Source organism: Tursiops truncatus, chromosome 21 (genome assembly GCF_011762595.2).
Source record: "Tursiops truncatus isolate mTurTru1 chromosome 21, mTurTru1.mat.Y, whole genome shotgun sequence".
Lineage (NCBI taxonomy): Eukaryota > Metazoa > Chordata > Mammalia > Artiodactyla > Delphinidae > Tursiops > Tursiops truncatus.
In genome coordinates, this window is record NC_047054.1 from 30,573,412 (window position 1) to 30,593,014 (window position 19,603).

General features: G+C 33.6%; 2 protein-coding genes across 2 annotated transcripts in view; one reads left to right on the forward strand and one right to left on the reverse strand.

Moving 5' to 3' along the window:
• LOC101339706 (disintegrin and metalloproteinase domain-containing protein 5-like) overlaps positions 1 to 5,161 on the forward strand; it is a 230,572-nt gene extending 225,411 nt beyond the window's left edge. Inside the window, exon 29 of the mRNA XM_073798647.1 lies at positions 2,433 to 5,161. The gene's annotated coding sequence lies outside the window, so the exon portion shown is untranslated. The remainder of the gene's footprint in view (positions 1 to 2,432) is intronic.
• Positions 1 to 18,497, reverse strand: part of ADAM2 (ADAM metallopeptidase domain 2) — an 83,723-nt gene extending 65,226 nt beyond the window's left edge. The window contains exons 1-7 of the mRNA XM_019921510.3: positions 17,602 to 18,497; positions 17,081 to 17,223; positions 15,441 to 15,482; positions 14,629 to 14,954; positions 13,971 to 14,047; positions 8,505 to 8,560; positions 5,115 to 5,193 (exon numbers count right to left, since the gene is read on the reverse strand). Coding sequence (XP_019777069.2) covers positions 5,115 to 5,193; positions 8,505 to 8,560; positions 13,971 to 14,047; positions 14,629 to 14,683 — 267 coding nt within the window. The 5' untranslated portion in view covers positions 14,684 to 14,954; positions 15,441 to 15,482; positions 17,081 to 17,223; positions 17,602 to 18,497. The remainder of the gene's footprint in view (positions 1 to 5,114; positions 5,194 to 8,504; positions 8,561 to 13,970; positions 14,048 to 14,628; positions 14,955 to 15,440; positions 15,483 to 17,080; positions 17,224 to 17,601) is intronic.
• Between the last annotated feature and the right edge of the window lie 1,106 nt (positions 18,498 to 19,603).

Sequence of the window (19,603 nt, forward strand, 5' to 3'; positions counted from 1 at the left end):
GACACAGACAGACTCAAATTAAAGGAATGAAAAAAGATTATCATGTAAATAGCAACCACGAGCAAACTGGATTGACTATATTTATATCAGACAAAGTAGACTTTGAAAGAAAAAAATGTTACTAGAAATAAAGAGCAGTATTTTCTACTAATAAAAGGTTTAATGCATCAGGAAGATATAACACTGTAAACATAGGTACCAAATATCAGAGCACCACAGTGCATAAAAAAATAGGTAGATACTAAGGGAGAAATAGACAACTCAACACTTATAGTTGAAGGCTTCTTTTCTTCTTCTCTGCCACTTTCAACAATCGGTGGAACAACTAGGCAGAAGATCAGCAAGGGAATATAAGACTTAAAAGAAGATCATAAACTAAGTAAACCTAGCAGACATCTGTAAAATGCTCCACCAAAGAGCAAGATACGCATTCTTCTTAATGTGTACACAAAATATTTTCCAGGATAGACCATATGCTAATCCATTAAAAAAGCCTCAGTTTAAAAGTATAGAAGTAAAAAGTATGTTTTCTGATAATAAAGCATTTTTTTTAGAAATAATTAACAGAAAACATTTGGAGAAACTCACAGATGTAGAAATTAAATATCATATCTCTAAATAACCATGGATTAAAGAATAAATCAAATACGAAACCAGAAGATATTTAAGGAAAATGAAAATGAAGACACACCATACTAAAATGTATGGGATGCAGCTAAAGTAGTGCTTTTGATAAATTTATATATATAAAAGCATGTATTAATAAAGAAGAACGATCTCAAAGTAATATCCTATCCAACCACATATAACACAGGAAAAAGAACATATTAAACCTAGATTAAGCAGAAGAAAGGGAATAATAAAGATTAGAGTGAAATTAATAAGAACAGATAATAGAACAAATCAATGAAACCAGAAGCTGGCTCTGCGAAAAGATAAACAAAATTGACAAATATTTAGCTAGATTGACTATGAAAAGAAAAGAATCAAATTACTAAAATCAGAAATAAAAGTGGGATATTACTACCATCCTTATAGAAGGATTATTAAGGGAATGCTAAGAATAATTATATGCCAACATTAGATGATGTAGGTAAATGGATTAAATTCCCTGAAAAACAAAAACTACCTTCCCTGTCCATGGTGCTTCTTCTAGCACCAGAACTTGTGGACTCACAGAATGCCTTATCCACTGCCATGGCTTCTGCACAGTGTTGTGTCTGACACAGAAACTTGTTTCTCAGCAGATTAAGGGCAGCAGTTGGTTTATGTACATGTGTTACCATATACTCTGTCATCTGGAAGCAGCTGGCCTAATTGAAAGGTAGACCGGGTTACTGAATACTCATTTACCATAATAGTTGGGAGACATTACTCTGAAAGGCTGGGGTTATGTTTGAATCAAGACCATTATATGGCATGGTTTTCTGAGAACCACAATACATGGGTCCAGGAAGTAAGGTGTTGAAATGGGAGTGTCTCTTCCCACCATTATATCTAATAACCATTTTGTAGCATTTTGCTTTCTGTCCCAGTAACTTTTAGCTTCTAGCCCCCAGTGGGGAATTTGTTCACCTGGGGACACAATAAAAATTCCACTCATTTGGAAGATGAAACTTGCAACTGGATATTTCGAGCTCCTTTTTGCCACTGCACAAACAGGCTAACCCAGTGGCTGGAGTGACTGACTCTGAACACAATAGGGAAATTTGTTGCTTAAAGAAGTGCTGTGTCTTGAACCCACCTGAGTATAATAGTAACCAAAATAAAATATGATTAAGGATGCAAACCCTTTGGGAGTGAAGATTTGTGCTATTCTGCTAGGTAAATATCCATAACAAGCTTAGGTTCTGGTTGAGAGCAATGGAAATGGGGAGCAGGTAGTGGGAAAAAGAAGTCATACGTAGCAATCATGACTTATTACAGAAATGAAGACTATAGTAGCTTTAAATATTTTTCTCTTATCTTGTCATAGGCATAGGTATCTTTATTTGTAGGTGCTAACCATTTTCTTCTTTTTCCCTCTTCCTGTTATTAGTTTACATGCAGGTGGTTGGAGGTTAACTTTACAAGTTAATTTAACCTCATGTTAACATAGTATTCAGTTGGACCGTGACTAAATTTGTGGAGAACTTAATAGAGCTAGCAATGGACACAGTGACTCGTGATTGTGTGTCTCATCATTTTGAGGGAAGAATGAGAATATCTTTACTTGGGAGAAGGTTGGCTGAATCTTGCTAAATAGAAATGTAGGGTGATTATGTTGTTTTTACAGAGTTCAAATGTGTATAAAAGAGTGCATACAGAAAACTAAGTAGTCAAAGTTGTAGGCTCTGTCAATTATTGATGTATTGCTACTGAGCTTGAAATTAACCTTTTGCCTGCTTTGTGCAAATGAATATAAACCTCTTAATTATTTTTTCCTTTGCCAGGTGGCACTGAAGCTTTGCTAGTAACGGGTGCTGGAGAGCATGGGAAGAGAGCTTCGCTATTTGGTTCCGGTGTGCTAGCTTGGCGGGCTCCTGCACAGGGTACAGCTTTTTGCAAAGCCAGGACCCCTCAGTGCTTGGAGATTCTCGAGTACCCAGACCCTTGTGTGCATGGTGGTCTCTAGCACCCATCAGCCAGTAGTATCCTCCCATCATCTAGGCCGCTCTCCTTCCATAGCAAAGTGACTTTGGTGAGACATCTTATGAACAGCTTTCCTGGCTACCCAAAGGACAGATTTCCAGAGGGTTCTAAAGAGAAATTTTACAGCAAGATCTCTTGGTACAGCACCACAGTGACTTGTCCTATTTGAAGATCCATGGTTGTGCCACTTTTAACAATCTCAAATCTGGGGCAAGGAAACTGTCTTCTTTACCCCAGTCCTGGGATTGCTGGCTGCTTCTTGTATCTGATATTCCTATGACCTTTAGAGTTCTCTTTACTTCTTATTGTTTTACTCTAATCCTTGTTACAATGAATAATTCTTTACATTAAACTTCCCATGTGTAAATTACTGCATGGTATCTTTAGACATAGACTAAAACAGTATCTTATATTTTTAAAATATTTCACTGACTTATCATATTTGTACTTTTTCACTGTGGTCCCATATACAGGTTCATCTGTATAAATCATACTTTATATAATCAAGGAAAAATACCTCTTCCTTTCCACTGCATTTCATCCACTTCCTTCCAAATGTGGTTTGTATTATCCAGATTGATAATGTATTTAATTCTTCAGAACCACCAGTAAATTATATCAACCTTATACATAAGTTGATTGGAAAACTTGGAAATTAATAAATAAATCATTTTTAGGTCAGCATAGGATAAAATTTTGAGATGGAGGAATCAAAAGTTTATTATTATTATTATATAATTTTTCTCCAGTTTTTTTCTTATTGTTATCATTGTCATTTTTGCACTATTTTCCTTTATTATATCTTGTTCATTCTTCTATTAGCACTCAAAAAAGAATGTGTATAAACTCAGCAACAGTAAGAATGTTGCTGTTGTGTGTGGTTGCCTACAAACGTTGATGAGATCAAGTTGATAGTTCTGCTCAAGGCATCAACGTATTTGCTGAGTTTCTTTCCACTTCATCTATCAATTATTGAGAGAGAAATGTTTAAATCTTCAATAAGAATAATAATTTACCTATTTCTTTTTTCATTTCTGTCAGTTTCTGCCTCTTATAATTTGAAGTCTATTTTTATGTGCATACACATTTTGGATTGTTATGTCATCTGGTAATTTTACTTTTTAACCATTATGAGTATCTCTCTGTCCTGGAGAGATCATAAAGTAAACTGCAGATACTAGGAACAAACTCTTTCTGTGTCTAACTGGTTGCTTTGTTTTCGTGTAGATACATCTTTAGTTAGTAAGATAACATAACTTTTAGGGATGAGAATCATTTGTGGAATTTATGAAAAATAGATTTATATGCTTCTAACCTAATTTAATAAACTTTCCTGGTTTTTCCTACACTGACGATAGGCTTGCAGCTTTGGCAAACATGGCATTTGAGGCCAGCATTCAATAACTTATTACATCCAGGTTATAAATAAAACATCTTTGCTTTTTCTTTTGAATTATACATCTGTCTCTCATGATTACCTCCTGGGAGGTAGGAAGTAGAGTTAGGTGTTAGGTATGGCAGAATTACTTAAAATGCAGGTGCGGGATATTGCGGCCCTGTGCATCTCGTTGTCTCATTGTTTTACCTCTGTTTCTCTCCGTCTCTTTTTCACCACACTCACACACAAAAAATGCCCCCCACACACATATATTGTGTGTGTATACATAAGTATGTCTATAATATTATGTATATATGCACGTATGTATATATCATAAAACTTTTTGACAGTATGCATCATTTTTATATTTGTATAGAGAACTCCATAGATGATTCACATGTATTTGCCTACTCTGTTAGGCAAAATTTAAAGAACTCACCATACCTATTATTTCTCCTGTTAAGAGCTTAGTCTCTATAAAAATGCTTTAATTTCAAAGTAGTTGTTAATTCGCTACATAGAAATCAGGAATGCAAATTAAAAAAATATAGGAATTGGTAAGGCAGGGCAAATGTAAAAAGCAAAACAGCATTTCAGGCATGGGTATTCCTTGAAATTCTATGCACATTTCTTTATTATATTTACAGCAAATGGAAAACTTTGTTAAATGAAGCTCCAAGTAGTTGAAAATTTAATATATTCCTAAATGTGCATGAAATTTATGTGTATTTATTTGGTCCCTGAACATACTTCAGACAAGTCTTTGGATTTTCCTTTTCTTCCTAGATTTAGCTTTCCTGATTTAAGTCATGTATTTTCATTTTAAGTATTTCACTCCATATTCAACCCTCTTGCCACAGGTACATAAACACATACATGTGCATCATCATGAAATAATAGCTTAAATGCATCACTATCATTTGTGGTTTGGTTAATCATCTGTGTCACAAAGCTAATTCAAGACACATCATCAAAGGAAATGGTTACATTCATGCCAAAACAAAACATAACTCCAGCCTGTTATACTCTAGAGACATGTGGACCCTAAGTAAAACAGTCACAGAAACTCACATAACAAAGGTAAAACAGACAATAAAAATCATACCTGAAACTGTTGTTCAAGAGGTTTCATACTTCCTGTGCCATTATAACCATAAACCCTAAAATTATGAGGTAAGAAAACTCTGTAAAATAAAGGTAAAAAGTATTTAATGGAAAATTTGTTTCCTAGATTTTATTATGAAAAGCTATTTCTTTTATTAAACTTATTATAGATAGGTAGGGAGAGGAGAGAGAGAGAGAGAGCGCATGAGGGAGAGATTCTTTGAGTACATGGATTTAGTTTTAATTTTGCTCAAAAAATTCTAGTCTTCAGACCTCTCCTCACTCACCTTACTGTCACACTGTCCTCCTTCCTGTTTTTTAAACACAACAGGCAAACTTTTGTCTCAGGGTATTTGCACTAGCTGTTGCCCCTTTCTAGGATGTTCTTCAACATGGCTCATTGTCTCATCTACTTCAAGTCTTTGCTTCTATATCCACATCTCACTGAGGCTTCTCTTGACAAGTTTATAAAAATTTTCAACTTTCTCAATTATTAAAGCATAGGATTTCCAAATGACACTTCTTAGTTTGTTCTATATTTTTGCTTAAGCATTTATCACTTTCTAACATTCTTCCTAATCCACTATTTATCATACCATTATTAGTCTCATCTGATAAACAATATAAAATTCATATCCATTTTGTTTACTAATGCATCTCAATCTCTTAGAAGAATATCCGGAAAATAGCAAATGGTCAATAAGTATTGAACTAATATGAAATGAATTCAACAGATCAGGTGGAGATCTCACATTAAAATACATTGTTTGTAATATGGGAAGAATATGCTTAAAAGGCTTTACAAAGAGAAAGGGTGGGTGTAGGTATCTCATTTTCATTTTTCCAATTAGTATAGTATAAAGATTTGTGACAGCTATGGCAGTGTGGATTTGTGAAAGCAAAAGGTCAAAGAGCCAAACCGCTGACAAACAGAGCAAAACTTTTTGTATTCTTGTAACAAAAAAAGAAAATAATACACAGTGGGGTGGAGCTCCAGGGAACACACAGATTCTGGGTTGAAAGTCCTATAAAGAGACGTAGCTAGTGATATACAAGCACTGTTTTTTGGCAAAGAAAGAAGTCAAATATCCATGCTTGGACCAGGGAGAAAGCTATTATTGGGGAGCCTAGAAACAAGCAGAACTTTTGGTGGCTGTGCAGTCCTGGAATAAAAATATGAATATTTAAGTTGCATCAGATTCATAGCTTCTTTCCCTGTAAAATCATCTGCTAAATTCTGAAGTTGCACAGAGTAGCCAAGGAGATTAACTTAAAAATCTCTGAAAATGAGAGCAAAGTTTTTTCAAAATTGATGATATAGACTCAGTAAGTCCTATTTTATTTGAGCATGATAAAAGCAAAGAAAAATCACCCCTAAATATAGTTTTAAAGACTGATGAAAACCAAAATAAAACCTTCAAAGTATCAAGAAGAAAACGAAGATGTTCCCTTCAAAGAAAAGCAATAAGACTGATAGCTTAAGTTGTCAATAGAAACGAGGAAAGCCAGAAGACGTCGGAATGATGCTTTTAAAGGACAAAAGTCATTTTTAAAAGGTCATCCTAGAATTTATTCCAGCAAAAAAGTTCTTAAGAGTAAGGTTAATATTTGACATTGAATACAAATTAATCAAAAACAAGCAGATCTACAACAGAAATACAGAGAATTCCTGAGACATATAGAAATTAACTGCAGATAGAAACAAACACAGGAAAAAATGAAGAGCAACAGAATGTGCAAATTTATGCTTAATTATAAAGGGATATTGACTATACAAAAAATAATAGTCATATCTAATTGGGGTTTAAAAGCATACAGGAAAAATAATGAAAAGGTAGAAGGTAAGTGAAATTAAAAGATTTGAAGATCTAACAATGTATGATAACTGGTAAAATAATAATGTATATTAGATTTAATAATTCAGGGATTAATATGATAATCTAGAGAAAATACTAAAAGAATAGTAAAAAGTTGTATAACAAAGAATTTAATTGAGGGAAAATGGTATAATATAAAATAATAGATTCATTAAAATGGAGACTATGAAAGAAAAAGAATATAAAATAAAAGGTACAAAAAAAAAGGTGACTTCAGACATTACATGGAAAATTAAAGGATCAAGAAAAACAAGGACATCTTAAAATTGTTGAACAAGGCTGGGTAACAAGACCTAGTACAGTATTTAATATAGTGTGATATCTGTTCAGATAAATAGGGCTCAGGAGTAAACAAATAAAATAAAATAGTCCAGAAAGATATCCCACTCATAAACAGTCATTTGATTTATTACAAACATTTCATTACAGTGCAATGAGAAAAGTATTTTTTTTTCCAATAGCATGTGTTGGATCCATTGGATGCTAATACGATAAAATGTTTGAATCTTGATCCCCATGCTCATGAAACACACAAACATCAATTCTGGATGAACCCTAGAGTTGAACATGAAAGTGAAAACAATAAAAGCTATTAGAAAAAAATGGCAGCTTGGATTCATGACTGTATGAAGACAATGATTTTTTTTTAAATATGAAAAGAATAATAGCTACAAAGAAAATAATAATTTGGACTGCATTAAAAGAATTTCAGACTCAGTAAAAAAAATCCAGAGTGAATAAAAAATTGAAAGGGAATGACAGGAAAAATTCCTCCAAAAGTACTCTGTAGATTCAATGAAGTCACAATCAATATCTATGGATATATCTTTGTGGAAGGGTTTATTATAAAATATATGAAAATGAAAAGTAGTAAGAAAAGCCAGAACATTCTTGATGAAGAAAAGGATGGAAAGACCTTACCTTTAAGCTATCAAGATTTATAATAGACAAATTGACCAAAACTTTTAATAAAGGACCCATTTTAAAAATGACCATTACTGTTTTGATTTTTCTTTATTTCCAAATATGGTGTGCTTATTTTTTCCCCAATTTCCTTAGCTGGCATGGGATTGAGTTTGGCTAATTACAGTTGTATTCTAAGTCCTTAATACATTGTGATATGTAAACTAATTTAAAGAATCACTGTTCTTTCCACTCAAAAATCCACTATGCTCTTTCAAATATAGTTGAATGTAAGAGAACTCAAAAACAAGTTGTATTTATGTCGTGATAAAAATAGAAAAATATCAAAATTCATCCTCCATGAAACCACATAAATAGTCAAATAGAAATCTGATGTTGCTGGGAAGGAAAAAGATGCGAGCATACATATGGATCCAGGTCCTAGATGTTTATTATATAGGTTTAAAATGTTTTTCTTAAGCATAAAATAGGAGACAAATAGTAAGCAACTAAAAATATTTACAAATGCAAAATAGTTACTTTCTGGATAAATATGAACAATAATTATAACTAGAACAAAGACAGGTAATAAAATAATGTAGTTCACCTACTTTTGCATTAGGTTCACAGTGTACGTTTTCCCTTCAATTACAATGTTGTAGGACACCTGGCAGGAGAGTATATTAAAAAAGCAAAGAAAAGTGAGAAGAATGTTAAAAAGAAAAACTATCATTTTATATTAACAATAATAACATGCTAAAGCACACTAATACAATAAAAAAGAGGAAAATTTATAATTTAATATTGATTTATTCCAATGGAATCAGATATTTAAATATTTGCTTTCATAATAAAGATAGATGGAAGAATATAATTGGTACAGTTTCTTATTAATTTTAACACTTATGCAATAAGATAGACCCTGAAATATTGTTGACTTGCATCCAATAATTGTGTTAGCTTAATACTGAGGCCATTGCAAAATTTATGCTTAAAATGGAAGAGTATAAATAAATTACCAAATAGAAAATTTATATAGTATAGCAAAGAATTAACAAAACAGAATGTTTAATATTTGTAGATTTTATAAAATTTGTTCCAAGTTTGGATGCAATACTCATGGATTTTATTAAGAAAGAATGTCTACAAATGGAAAACTTAGTCTTTATAGATCAGTTTGAGGAGCCTTGACCTCTTTCCATTATTGGGCCTTCCAATCCATGGGCATAGGATCTACTCAATTTATATAGATCTTTACCTCCTCTCACCTGGTTTTGTTGTCTTCAGTGAGGAGGTTTTGCTTTCCTTTGTTACATTTATTTAGACTTTGATTTTTATGTAGTGTAAATTATATCTTTAAAATTTATTTTAAGTTTTAAAATGTTTAAAGTTTATTTAAATTTTATAGGATTAAGAGGTTTATTTTATAGCATTAACAAAGTTAAGTTACATTCTTCTATTGCTAGGTTATTTTATCATATATGGTATTGAACTTTGAACAGTAGTTTTACTGCTCCTAATGCTATATGTATATTCATTTCCCCATATAATTCTAAAACACAGTTAATTCATTGATATTCTAAGATTCAATCATCTTAACAATTTAGATGTAAATTGCATTTTGCCATTGGCCATTTCTTTCTTTTTTTTTTTTCTTTTTTTTAATTGAAGTACAGTTGATTTAGAATGCTGTGTTAGTTTCTGGTGTACAGCAAAGTGATTCAGTTATACATACCTATGTATATTCTGTTTCATATTCTCTTTTATTATGGGTTATTATAAGATATTGAATGTAATTCTCTGTGCTACACCTTCTTGTTTATTTTATATACAGTAGTTTGTATATGCTAATCTCAAACTCCTAATTTATACCCCCCTTTTCCCCCTAGGTAACCATAATTTTGTTTTCTATGTCTGTGAGTCTGGTTTCCTTTTGTAAATAAGTTCATTTGTATCATTTTTTAGATTCCACAGATAAGTGATATCATGTGATATTTGTCTTTGTCTGTCTGACTTATGTCATTTAGTGTGATAACCTCTAGGTCCATCCCTGTTGCTGCAGTTGGCATTATTTCATTCTTTTTTATGGCTGAGTAGTATTGCATTGTATATATAAACCACATCTTCTTTATCCATTCATCTCTTGATGCACATTTAGGTTGCTTCCTTGTCTTGGCTATTGTAAATAGTGCTGCTCTGAACACTGGGGTGCAGGTATCTTTTCGATTAGAGCTTTTGTCTTTTCCAGATATATGCCCAGGAATGAGATTGCTGGATCATATGGTAACACTGTTTTTAGTTGTTTAAGGAACTTCCATACTATTCTCCACAGTGGCTGCCCCAATATACATTCCCACAAACAGTGTAGAAGGGTTCCCTTTTCCCCATACCCTCTCCAGCATTTCTTGTTTGTGGACTTTTTAATGATGGCCATTTTGACTGGAATGAGGTGATACCTCATTGCAGTTTTGATTTGCATTTCTCTAATAATTAGCAATGTTGAGCATCTTTTCATGTGCCTGTTGGCCATCTGTGTGTCTTCTTTGGAGAAATGTCTATTTCGGTCTTCTGCCCATATTTAGACTCTACACAAAAACTACTAGAACTGACAAACAAATTCAGCAAGCTGGCAGAATACAAGATTAACACACATAAATCTTTTGCATTTCTTTACACTAACAATGAAATATCAGGAAGGGAATGTTAAAAAAAAAAACAACCCTTTTAAAATCAGATCCAAAAAAGTACTTAAGAATAAACCTAACAAAGGAGGTGAAAACTTATATGCTGAGAACTATAAAACATTGATAAAGGAAATTAAAGATGATTTAAAGAAATGGAAAGCTATCCCATGCTCTTGGATTGGAAGAATAATATTATTAAAATGACCATACCATTCAAAGTAATCTACAGATTTAATGCGGCCCCTATCAAATTACCCATGACATTTTTCACAGAAGTAGAACAAATAACCCTATAATTTATATGGAATCACAAAAGACTCAGAATTGCCAAAGTAATCCTGAGGAAAAAGAACAAAGCAGGAGGCATAAACTTCCCAGACTTCAGACAATACTACAAAGCTACAGTAATCAAAACAGTGTGGTATTGGCATAAAAAAAGACATATGGATCAATGGAACAGGCTAGAAAGTCCAGAAATAAACCTACACACCTATGGTCAATTAGTCTTTGATAAAGGAGGCAAGAATATACAATGGATAAAAGACAGTCTCTTTGGCAAGTGGTATTGGGAAAGTTTGACAGCCGCATGTAAATCAATGAAGTTAGAACACTCCCTCACACCATACACAAAAATAAACTCAAAATGTCTTAAAGACTTAGATATAAGACACATGATACCATAAGACATTTAGAAGATAACATAGGTAAAACGTTCTCTGACATAAAACATAGCAATGTTTTCTTAGGTCAGTCTCCCAAGGCAATAGAAATAAAAGTAAAAATAAACAAATGGGACCTAATCAAACTTCTAAGCTTTTGCACCCCAGAAGAAACCATAAACAAAACAAAAGACAACCAACTAACTGGGAGCAAATATTTGCAAATGATGTGACCAAAAAGGGCTTAATTTCCAAAATATACAAACAACTCATACAACTCAATAACAAAAAAACAAACAAGCCATTGGTCATTTCTTAATACTTTGTTATATTAGATTTTCTCATATTTCTTATGTTTGCCACATATACTCATGAATTCATTCAGTCCGAAATTTTCTTTCTTATATTACCCTTCTTTGTTTTTGGTGTCAAGGTAATATTGCCTTTATGTATTCAGCAGTATTAACTCTTTTTCTTTTTGCTGGCTGAGTTTTTATGAGTTTTAATTATGTCTTTCTTAAATGTTTGGTTGTATTTATTTGTAAAATAATTTAGCTTTTGACTTAGTTTTAATGGTTGTTTTTGTATTTTTGAGGAGGGAGAAAGAGACATTTATATTCAGATTCAAATTTTTTAAAGTGTTGGGCATTTTCATCTTTCCTTATATCCCAAGAGTTTGTTTTTCTATGAAATTGCTTATCTCCTCAAGGATTTTTGAATTTGTTGACACATTTATTCATTGTATTATTCATTTGTTAAATTTCTGCTCTATGTATCACTATGTCCACTTTTTTTCATCCCTATTAAAATCTTTCATACTTTTATTTGTGTTGCCTTACAGACAACTTGTGCCTGATAAAATATGGCTGCCTATACTAACTTTACTATTTGCTTTGTATAATTTTTCTTATTTTTGTGCTAGACCTTTCTATTCCCTTGTGATTTAGGTGTTTCTCTTGTGGTATATATTTTTAAATTCAATTTGAAATATATGTAATTTCTGATAAATTTAATCAATCAGAAATTTTAACAGTTTTATTTAAATTATTTTAATTCCCTATTATACCAAGATGTATATATGCTTTATATTCTTTTGTTACAGTTACAATTGTACATTCAATATGTTTTGTTTTGAGGTATACATATTCATACTTTTTCATCAATTCCAGCTTTTATGTTATTCTTTGTCCCAGTTTCAATTTCTAACTGCTGAAGTACATTATTTAAATTATTTTCTTCTCTTGTAATCTGAAAAGTGTTAATGTACTCTAATTTTTATTTATTCTGTGTTGTGATACCTGATCTCAGTTCATCTATGTTTAATATAACCTCTTTTCCAGATTTTTTTTCTCTATTTTCCAGGAATTCTAATTGCTCTTTACTTAAGCCTCTAATTCTCTCCTCTTTTTCCTTGAGCTGTTTATATGTTGCATCTGTTTAGTTTCTTCAGCTGTCTCTGGCTACTGTTAATTCTTGATTTTACTCTCATACTATATTTTTCATGTACAGAAGTTCCATTCAGTTATTTTTAAAACCTCCTAGTCTTTTTAAGTTGAATATTCTCTTGTGGTATATTCTTTATTAATTATAATAATTATAAACATACACTTTTCATATTATGTTTGTTGCATTTGTTAAGTCGGTAGGTACAATAGCCTTATCAGTTCAAAAAATACTATTAATCCTTTATTATGTAGCCAGCACTGTTCTAGGCACTGGAGTTAGAGACATTAACAAAATAGTCAACATTTTTCCCTCATGAATTTGACAGTTGAGGACAGATGATTTTTTTTTTTTACTTCTCTTATGAGAATTACTCTCATAGTATCTGGTGAAACCTGGTTGAAGATATTTCCCTCTAAGTAGATTCTGTATACATTTTCTAATATGACCAAGTAATTCCATAGATTTTTCCATTAAAAAAACAAAATACTCTTAAAATGCTGTTAAATGTCTCACCTCTTTTTTTCTATTTAAATGATTTAAAGTTTTCATAAATATTCATTCCCTTATAAATTATATATTGAAAATTTTAAGCTTGTGATATCTGTATTAGTGTGACAACTAGGTAGCTGATAAGGAAATATTTGCATTCAAATTATCTAAACATTTACTACCAATCAAAAAGAAAATTAAGGTGTGGTGTTTTAAAAAAATACTTCACTTCTTTAGAAATGATTCTAGAAAATTAGTAAAACAGATAAGAAACTTTCTAATTAATTCAAAGAATAAAAAGGAGAAAACTAATACCTGAACCAAGATACACTAAGATGGCATAAAAAGAATTCTTAATGATGAACATATTTTCAATCAAGACATAAAAATTATTCATACAACACTTCATTAAATCAAATGATTGCCATCCCCTATAGGGATGCCATAGGCTTACTTAACAACTACTAAAAATCCTCCAAATATTGTATGGTGAATGAGTGACAAGAGACTGTAAATGGATCAGGTCAGGTATTATTCAGACGCTCAGGAGGGAAAGAGATTTAGAACCATTTAGATTTAGATGGGCCTTGGGGCTTTGATAATAAGCATCACTGCACCATATTTCTATGAAACATTGTTAATCTTGGTTCATTTTCAAAAGGGCTCTTCCATTTAAGAAAAATTGGGTATAAATATAAAATTCAGAAAGTGTGCAGAGATGAAAAACACCAGGTTTACTTATTAGGAACAAAATAGTCACATGCTTTTTAGTTTGTGAAAAATGTTAGGGCTTAATTACATATGTTTCAACTCCTCCACTTGACGTTGACCGTATTTTCTCTGGAACTGTAATTTGCACACGTAGTCTTTCTGAATCTGCAAGGTGCAAAATGTTTTACAGGGGCAACGCTCACCACCTCATAGCTTCCTTCATTATTTCCTCATCTAAATCCATAATATTCTATATGCCATCCCTCATTTTTACTCTCTTTTCAAATACCCTCACCTCAATACCCACTTCTTTCTAGAATTACAAATCTTTTAAAGAGAAACAGGTATACTACTTTAGAAATATTGCCCTGTGGGCAGGTTCTGGTAACCCTGAGGTAATAGGCCCAAGTGCTCTCAGAACAAATAAAGTCAGGTCCTTTGGACCTTCCAACTACAGAATCCAGATATCAGAAATGCAGAGCAGTATATGAAACTCTAATCTTAAGGGCTCTACTCAAGCCACGGCATCTCCCATCTTTACTACGGTCCCAAGAAGAGTGGGAAAGACCCTCGCAACCAAAGTGGATTTTGATTGGGAAAGGTGGCAATGTGGGAGTGGATTCGGGCTTACACAGTTGGAACTCCCACCAAAAAAAACACTTTCAAAGGGATATCCAGCCTCTCAGAGGGAAACAGAAAGGAGACCTGACATTCCCTAAAGGTCAGAAGAGGGTTTTAGTACTTACTATCGTCTGTCTGAAGCCCGATGAGCCCCAGAAGCAGAAACAGAAGGCACCACATGGCTGGACGTCCTGGATGGCAGCCCGAATAACGGCCGTACGCTTGACTACAGGGCAGTTGGGGGCGCGAGGAGACCCCTCCTGACCGCACACACCGCAGGAGGCAGGCGGCTGGGAGAGCAGCGGAGGGTCGAGAGGCTGCCTGCTGTGCGCCGTTCAACGTGGGCGGCCTTGGCCGCTAAATCTATGCAGGAGGCTTTGACGCCTTGTGACTCCGCTTTCCGGCTAAGAAAGCGCAGAATCACTTCCGAAAGGCAAGGCTGAAGAAACAGCTAATGAACAGGAAGATTCATCTACACTTAAGTGAACTTTTATGTAATATATATAAATATTTATACTACATATGTTATACATTTATGTATAAATATATAATATATATAGGCACTGCTCAATATTCTACTGAACAAACCAGTGTAATTAACACCTAGATTCAGATCCAGAAATAAAATATAGAACCACTAAAGCTGCCAGATTGTCCCCTGACAATCACTACTTCTAACACCATAGATTACTTTTGTCTGTTTTTGAACCTATATAAATGGAGCCAATCACCATGTATTCTTTTTATGTTTAAGTTTTTTTAACATGATGATTAGGAGATCCATCCACGTTGTGAGTAGCAATAGTTTTTTTTTTTTTTCCCTCTTGTTGCTGTATATCACACATTGAATATGTCCATCTGTTTTTCTATTTTACTATTGATTAGAATTTTGTTCATTTATAGTTGGAGCTATTAAAAAACATATTTGGCATAATACCTTCCAGGTCCATCCATGTGGTTGCAAATGGTATTATGTTTGCTGAAATAAGTCAGACAGAGAAAGGCAAATACTGTATGTTCTCACTTATATTTCAAATCTAAAAAATAAAACAAACAAATGAGTATAACAAAACGGACTCACAGATACAGAGAACAAACTAGTGGTTACCAGTGGGGTGAAGAAAAGGGGGAGAGGCATGATAGGGGTAGTGGATTAAGAGGTACAAACTTCTATGTATAAATTAAATAAGCTACAAGGATATATTGTACAGCACAGGGAATATAGCCAGTATTTCATAATAACTTTAAATGGAGTGTAATGTATAAAAATATTGAATCACTACGTTGTACACTTGGAACGAACATAATATTGTAAATCAACCATACTTCAATTAAAAAAAAAGTTTTGGATCAGTGAAAATAACCAAAACCAACCATGTTTGGCTATTTTATTTCCTTAATTACTATCAATTTTTGATTCTTCTATTTTGAGGCTATGTTACTTTTAAAACTTTTTATTTAAGCATAATATTCTCTAGGTCCATCCATGTTGCTGCAAATGGAAGAATTTCATCCTTTTTATGGCTGAGTAATATTCCATTGCGTATATATGCTGCATCTTCTTTATCCATTCATCTGTCATGGACACTTGGGTTGTTTCCATGTCCTGGCTCTTGTATGTAGTGCTGCTATGAACATCGGGGTGCATGTATCTTTTCAAATTAATTTTCGTCTTTTCTGGATATATGCCCAGTAGTGGGATTACTGGGTCATATGGTAGTTCTATTTTTAGTTTTTTGAGGAACCTCCATACTGTTTTCCCATAGTGGCTACACCAGTTTACATTCCCACCAACAGTGCAGGAGGGTTCCCTTTTCTCCACGTCCCCTCAAAAATTTGTTATTTGTAGACTTTTAAATTCTACATTCTATCAGGTTTGAGGTGATATCTCATTGGGCTTTTGAGTTGCATTTTTCTAATAATTGGCGATGTTGAGAATCTTTTCACTTGCCTGTTAGCCATTTTGTATGACTTCTTTGGAAAAATGTCAATTCAGGTCTTCTGACCAATTTTTGACTGGCCTGTTTGTTTTTTGATATTGATTTCTATGTGCTGTTTATATGTTTTGGATATAAACCCCCTGTTGGTCATTTGCAAGTATTTTCTCCCATTCCATGGGTTGTCTTTTAGTTTTGTCAATGGTTTCTGTTGCTGTGCAAAAGTGTTTAAGTTTAAATAGGTCCCATTTGTTTATTTTTGCTTTTTGCTTTAGCTTTGTGAGACAGATAAAGATAAAATACTGCTATAAATTATGTCAAAGAGTGTTCTGCCTAGGTTATCTTCTTAGAGTTTTAAGGTTTGGGGTCTTACCTTTAGATCTTTAATCCATTTTGTGTATGGTGTGAGGAAATATTCTAATTTCATTCTTTCACATGTAGATGTCCAGTTTTCCCAGCACCAGTCTTTTTGAGCCCCATTCTGCCACATCTCTCTGACTTCACCTGGAGAATATTCTGTTTCTAAGGGCTCATGAGATTAGATTGGACCCACCCAGATAATCTAGGATAGTGTCCCTACTTGAAGGTCCATCACCTTAATGACTTCTGCAACTTACCTTCTACCATGTAACATACATACCCACAAATTCCAGGGATTAGAGTGAGGACGTCTTTGAAGGTCCATTCTGCCTACCACCAAAGCACTGGTATGGGACGTTAGGGAAGGGATGCATGCCAACACGTGTGAGTCTGTGAGCTGGTTACTGCTCCTGTAAGATAAAACTAAATCCCACAAGCAGCTCTTGGAAATGCTATAGAATAGGGTACAGCAAACATTTTCTGTAAAGAATGAAATAGAAAATAGTTTCAGCTTTGCTGAAATAGTGTGCCATATGGTCTCTGTTGCAACCGTTACCAACCAAGGTTCTTGGTCTCCTTAATCAATAGAAATTGGTCAGAGGCCAGACAAGAAATTCAGGCAAGGCTTTATTGGGGGCCCTGCTGCAAGCAGAGGTGGGGGAGTGAAAACAATCAACAGTTTCCCTTGCTGGCTCGCTCCCTGAGGTGGGGGTGGGGGGGCAAGCTTGTTCCTTATATGGGGTGAGGGTAGGGGTGTGTCCAGGGGTCAGGCCAGAATGGTGGCTTAGGTGGTTTGCTCACCCCTTAGGTGGTGTTGTGTGCAGGGGTCATGCACAGTACCCTGCTTTTGCTCCAGGCTCTTCAAAAGCGGCAGTTGGGTGTTTCTTTTTTGGGGTCTTTTTGTATCTTTTGTCCAGAATTTGTCCCAACTCAGCATGCACGCAGTTATTTTCAGTCCCATACAGCTTCTTTGTATTTTGTTGCTCGAAGAGAGATTTGTCCAAGTGGAAGCACTGCAGCACTGCAGCAAAGGGCCCCAGGTCCCAGCCTGTCTCACAGCTATTCAACTACCTTCATATCTATCTATTTACCCTCCAAACACTGTATCACAATAATTGAATATGCCCAGCTCTGATAAAAGCCAGTCCCTTTTTTTACGTACCAGATCCTCTCCTCTCTAGTTTATTCCATGATTTTGCTCTTAAGTCTTCATTATATCCAACATCATCATCTTTCCCCCATTTCTTTATTTCTAAAAGTCAGTAGACAATATGTAGTGTCTCCCCAAAATAAAATCCCTTCTTTGATCATAAATTGCACCTCATAATCCCCAAAAGGTTTCTATGTTTACCATCTTCATTTTATCACTTCCCATAGAGTTTATCAAGTTCCTTAAAAAATAATCTAAAATATAGATTGGGATTTTACTGAACTTATAGATCTCTTCTGGAAAAATTAGAAATTTTATAATAGGCATCCATTTTCTTAGTGTTTTCCAAGACTGATCATCCTGATGAATTTTTTGATGTTGTTGTTCTAATTGTAAACTGATTCTGTTGATTTAAGTAGGTAGTTAATCATAATTTCTGCAAATGAAGGCAATTCTTTTTCCTCTTCAAATCTTTCCTCCTTTTTATTTCCATCAAAATAATAGTCAAAGCTGCCAGTTCTTTGTTATATTTTTAAGCAAGATTTTAGACATCTTTGCCTTGGCAATAGATACTACAACAATAAAAACAGAAGTAGTATTATATTTTATAAAATATTTCATAGTCTTCATAAATATTTAAATTTTCCCTCTAATTCCCTTGAGTAAATATTTCATTATCATGAGATTTACCACCTTCTGGAGTCTTGTATCATTTGGACAAATCTGTGATATCTCTTCAGGCACAACATACCTTTCCAACTTTTGATGTGGAACTGAGTATAAAGAATAAGAAATTCACCATGTCTTGTAAACAACCTCACAAACGTATGTGTGAAATTAATTCAAATGAAAAACAAGGCTTATACTGCTTCACGATTCATTATGCATGTAGCTCTTGGACAGGAACACTTGCGGATGTCATCATATGTTAATCTTAACTTAAGGCCAAATAATTGAGCTATAATAACTAAAAATCCCTCCAATGTTATTGCACCTGGATACTAAAATAAAGAAGATTGAAGAGAACACCATTATGTAAGAAGAAAACAAAAGCAAGTAATGAATTAAAACAGTTTTGATCCTATAAAATTTTATACTTTAGTACTTTATGTTGAGCACATATTACACTGTATTTTGATAAATCTTTGATACAAATATCCATACTAGTTAATTGATTAAGAAGCATGAAACAATGGAAAAAAGTAATTAAACTACCAATGTTCTCTGGTGAAAAATTTGGCATGCCCAAATTCCATAGCCTTAAACACACTTAGTATTTCTGATGCAATCAATATAAAACACATTTATTTAACTTTCTTATTAAATCAAATCATTCAATTTGCAAAACTAATTCAATATACATACGTGTCAGGCACTACAATAGAAAATAAGAATATAGTGGCATACTGGGGACTTCCCTGGTGGTCCAGTAGTTAAGATTCAATGCTTCCACTGCAGGGGGCATGGGTTCAATCCCTCTTGGGGAACTAAGACCCCACATGCTGCATGGTGCAGCAAAAAAAAAAAAAAAAGAAGAAAACAATATAGTGGCACATGTGAAAGAAAGGGACTGTGTCCACACTTGGAGCTTATATTACAGAAGAGGAGAAAGAAAATTAATAGGAAATTAATGACAAACTTCCCCAATATAAA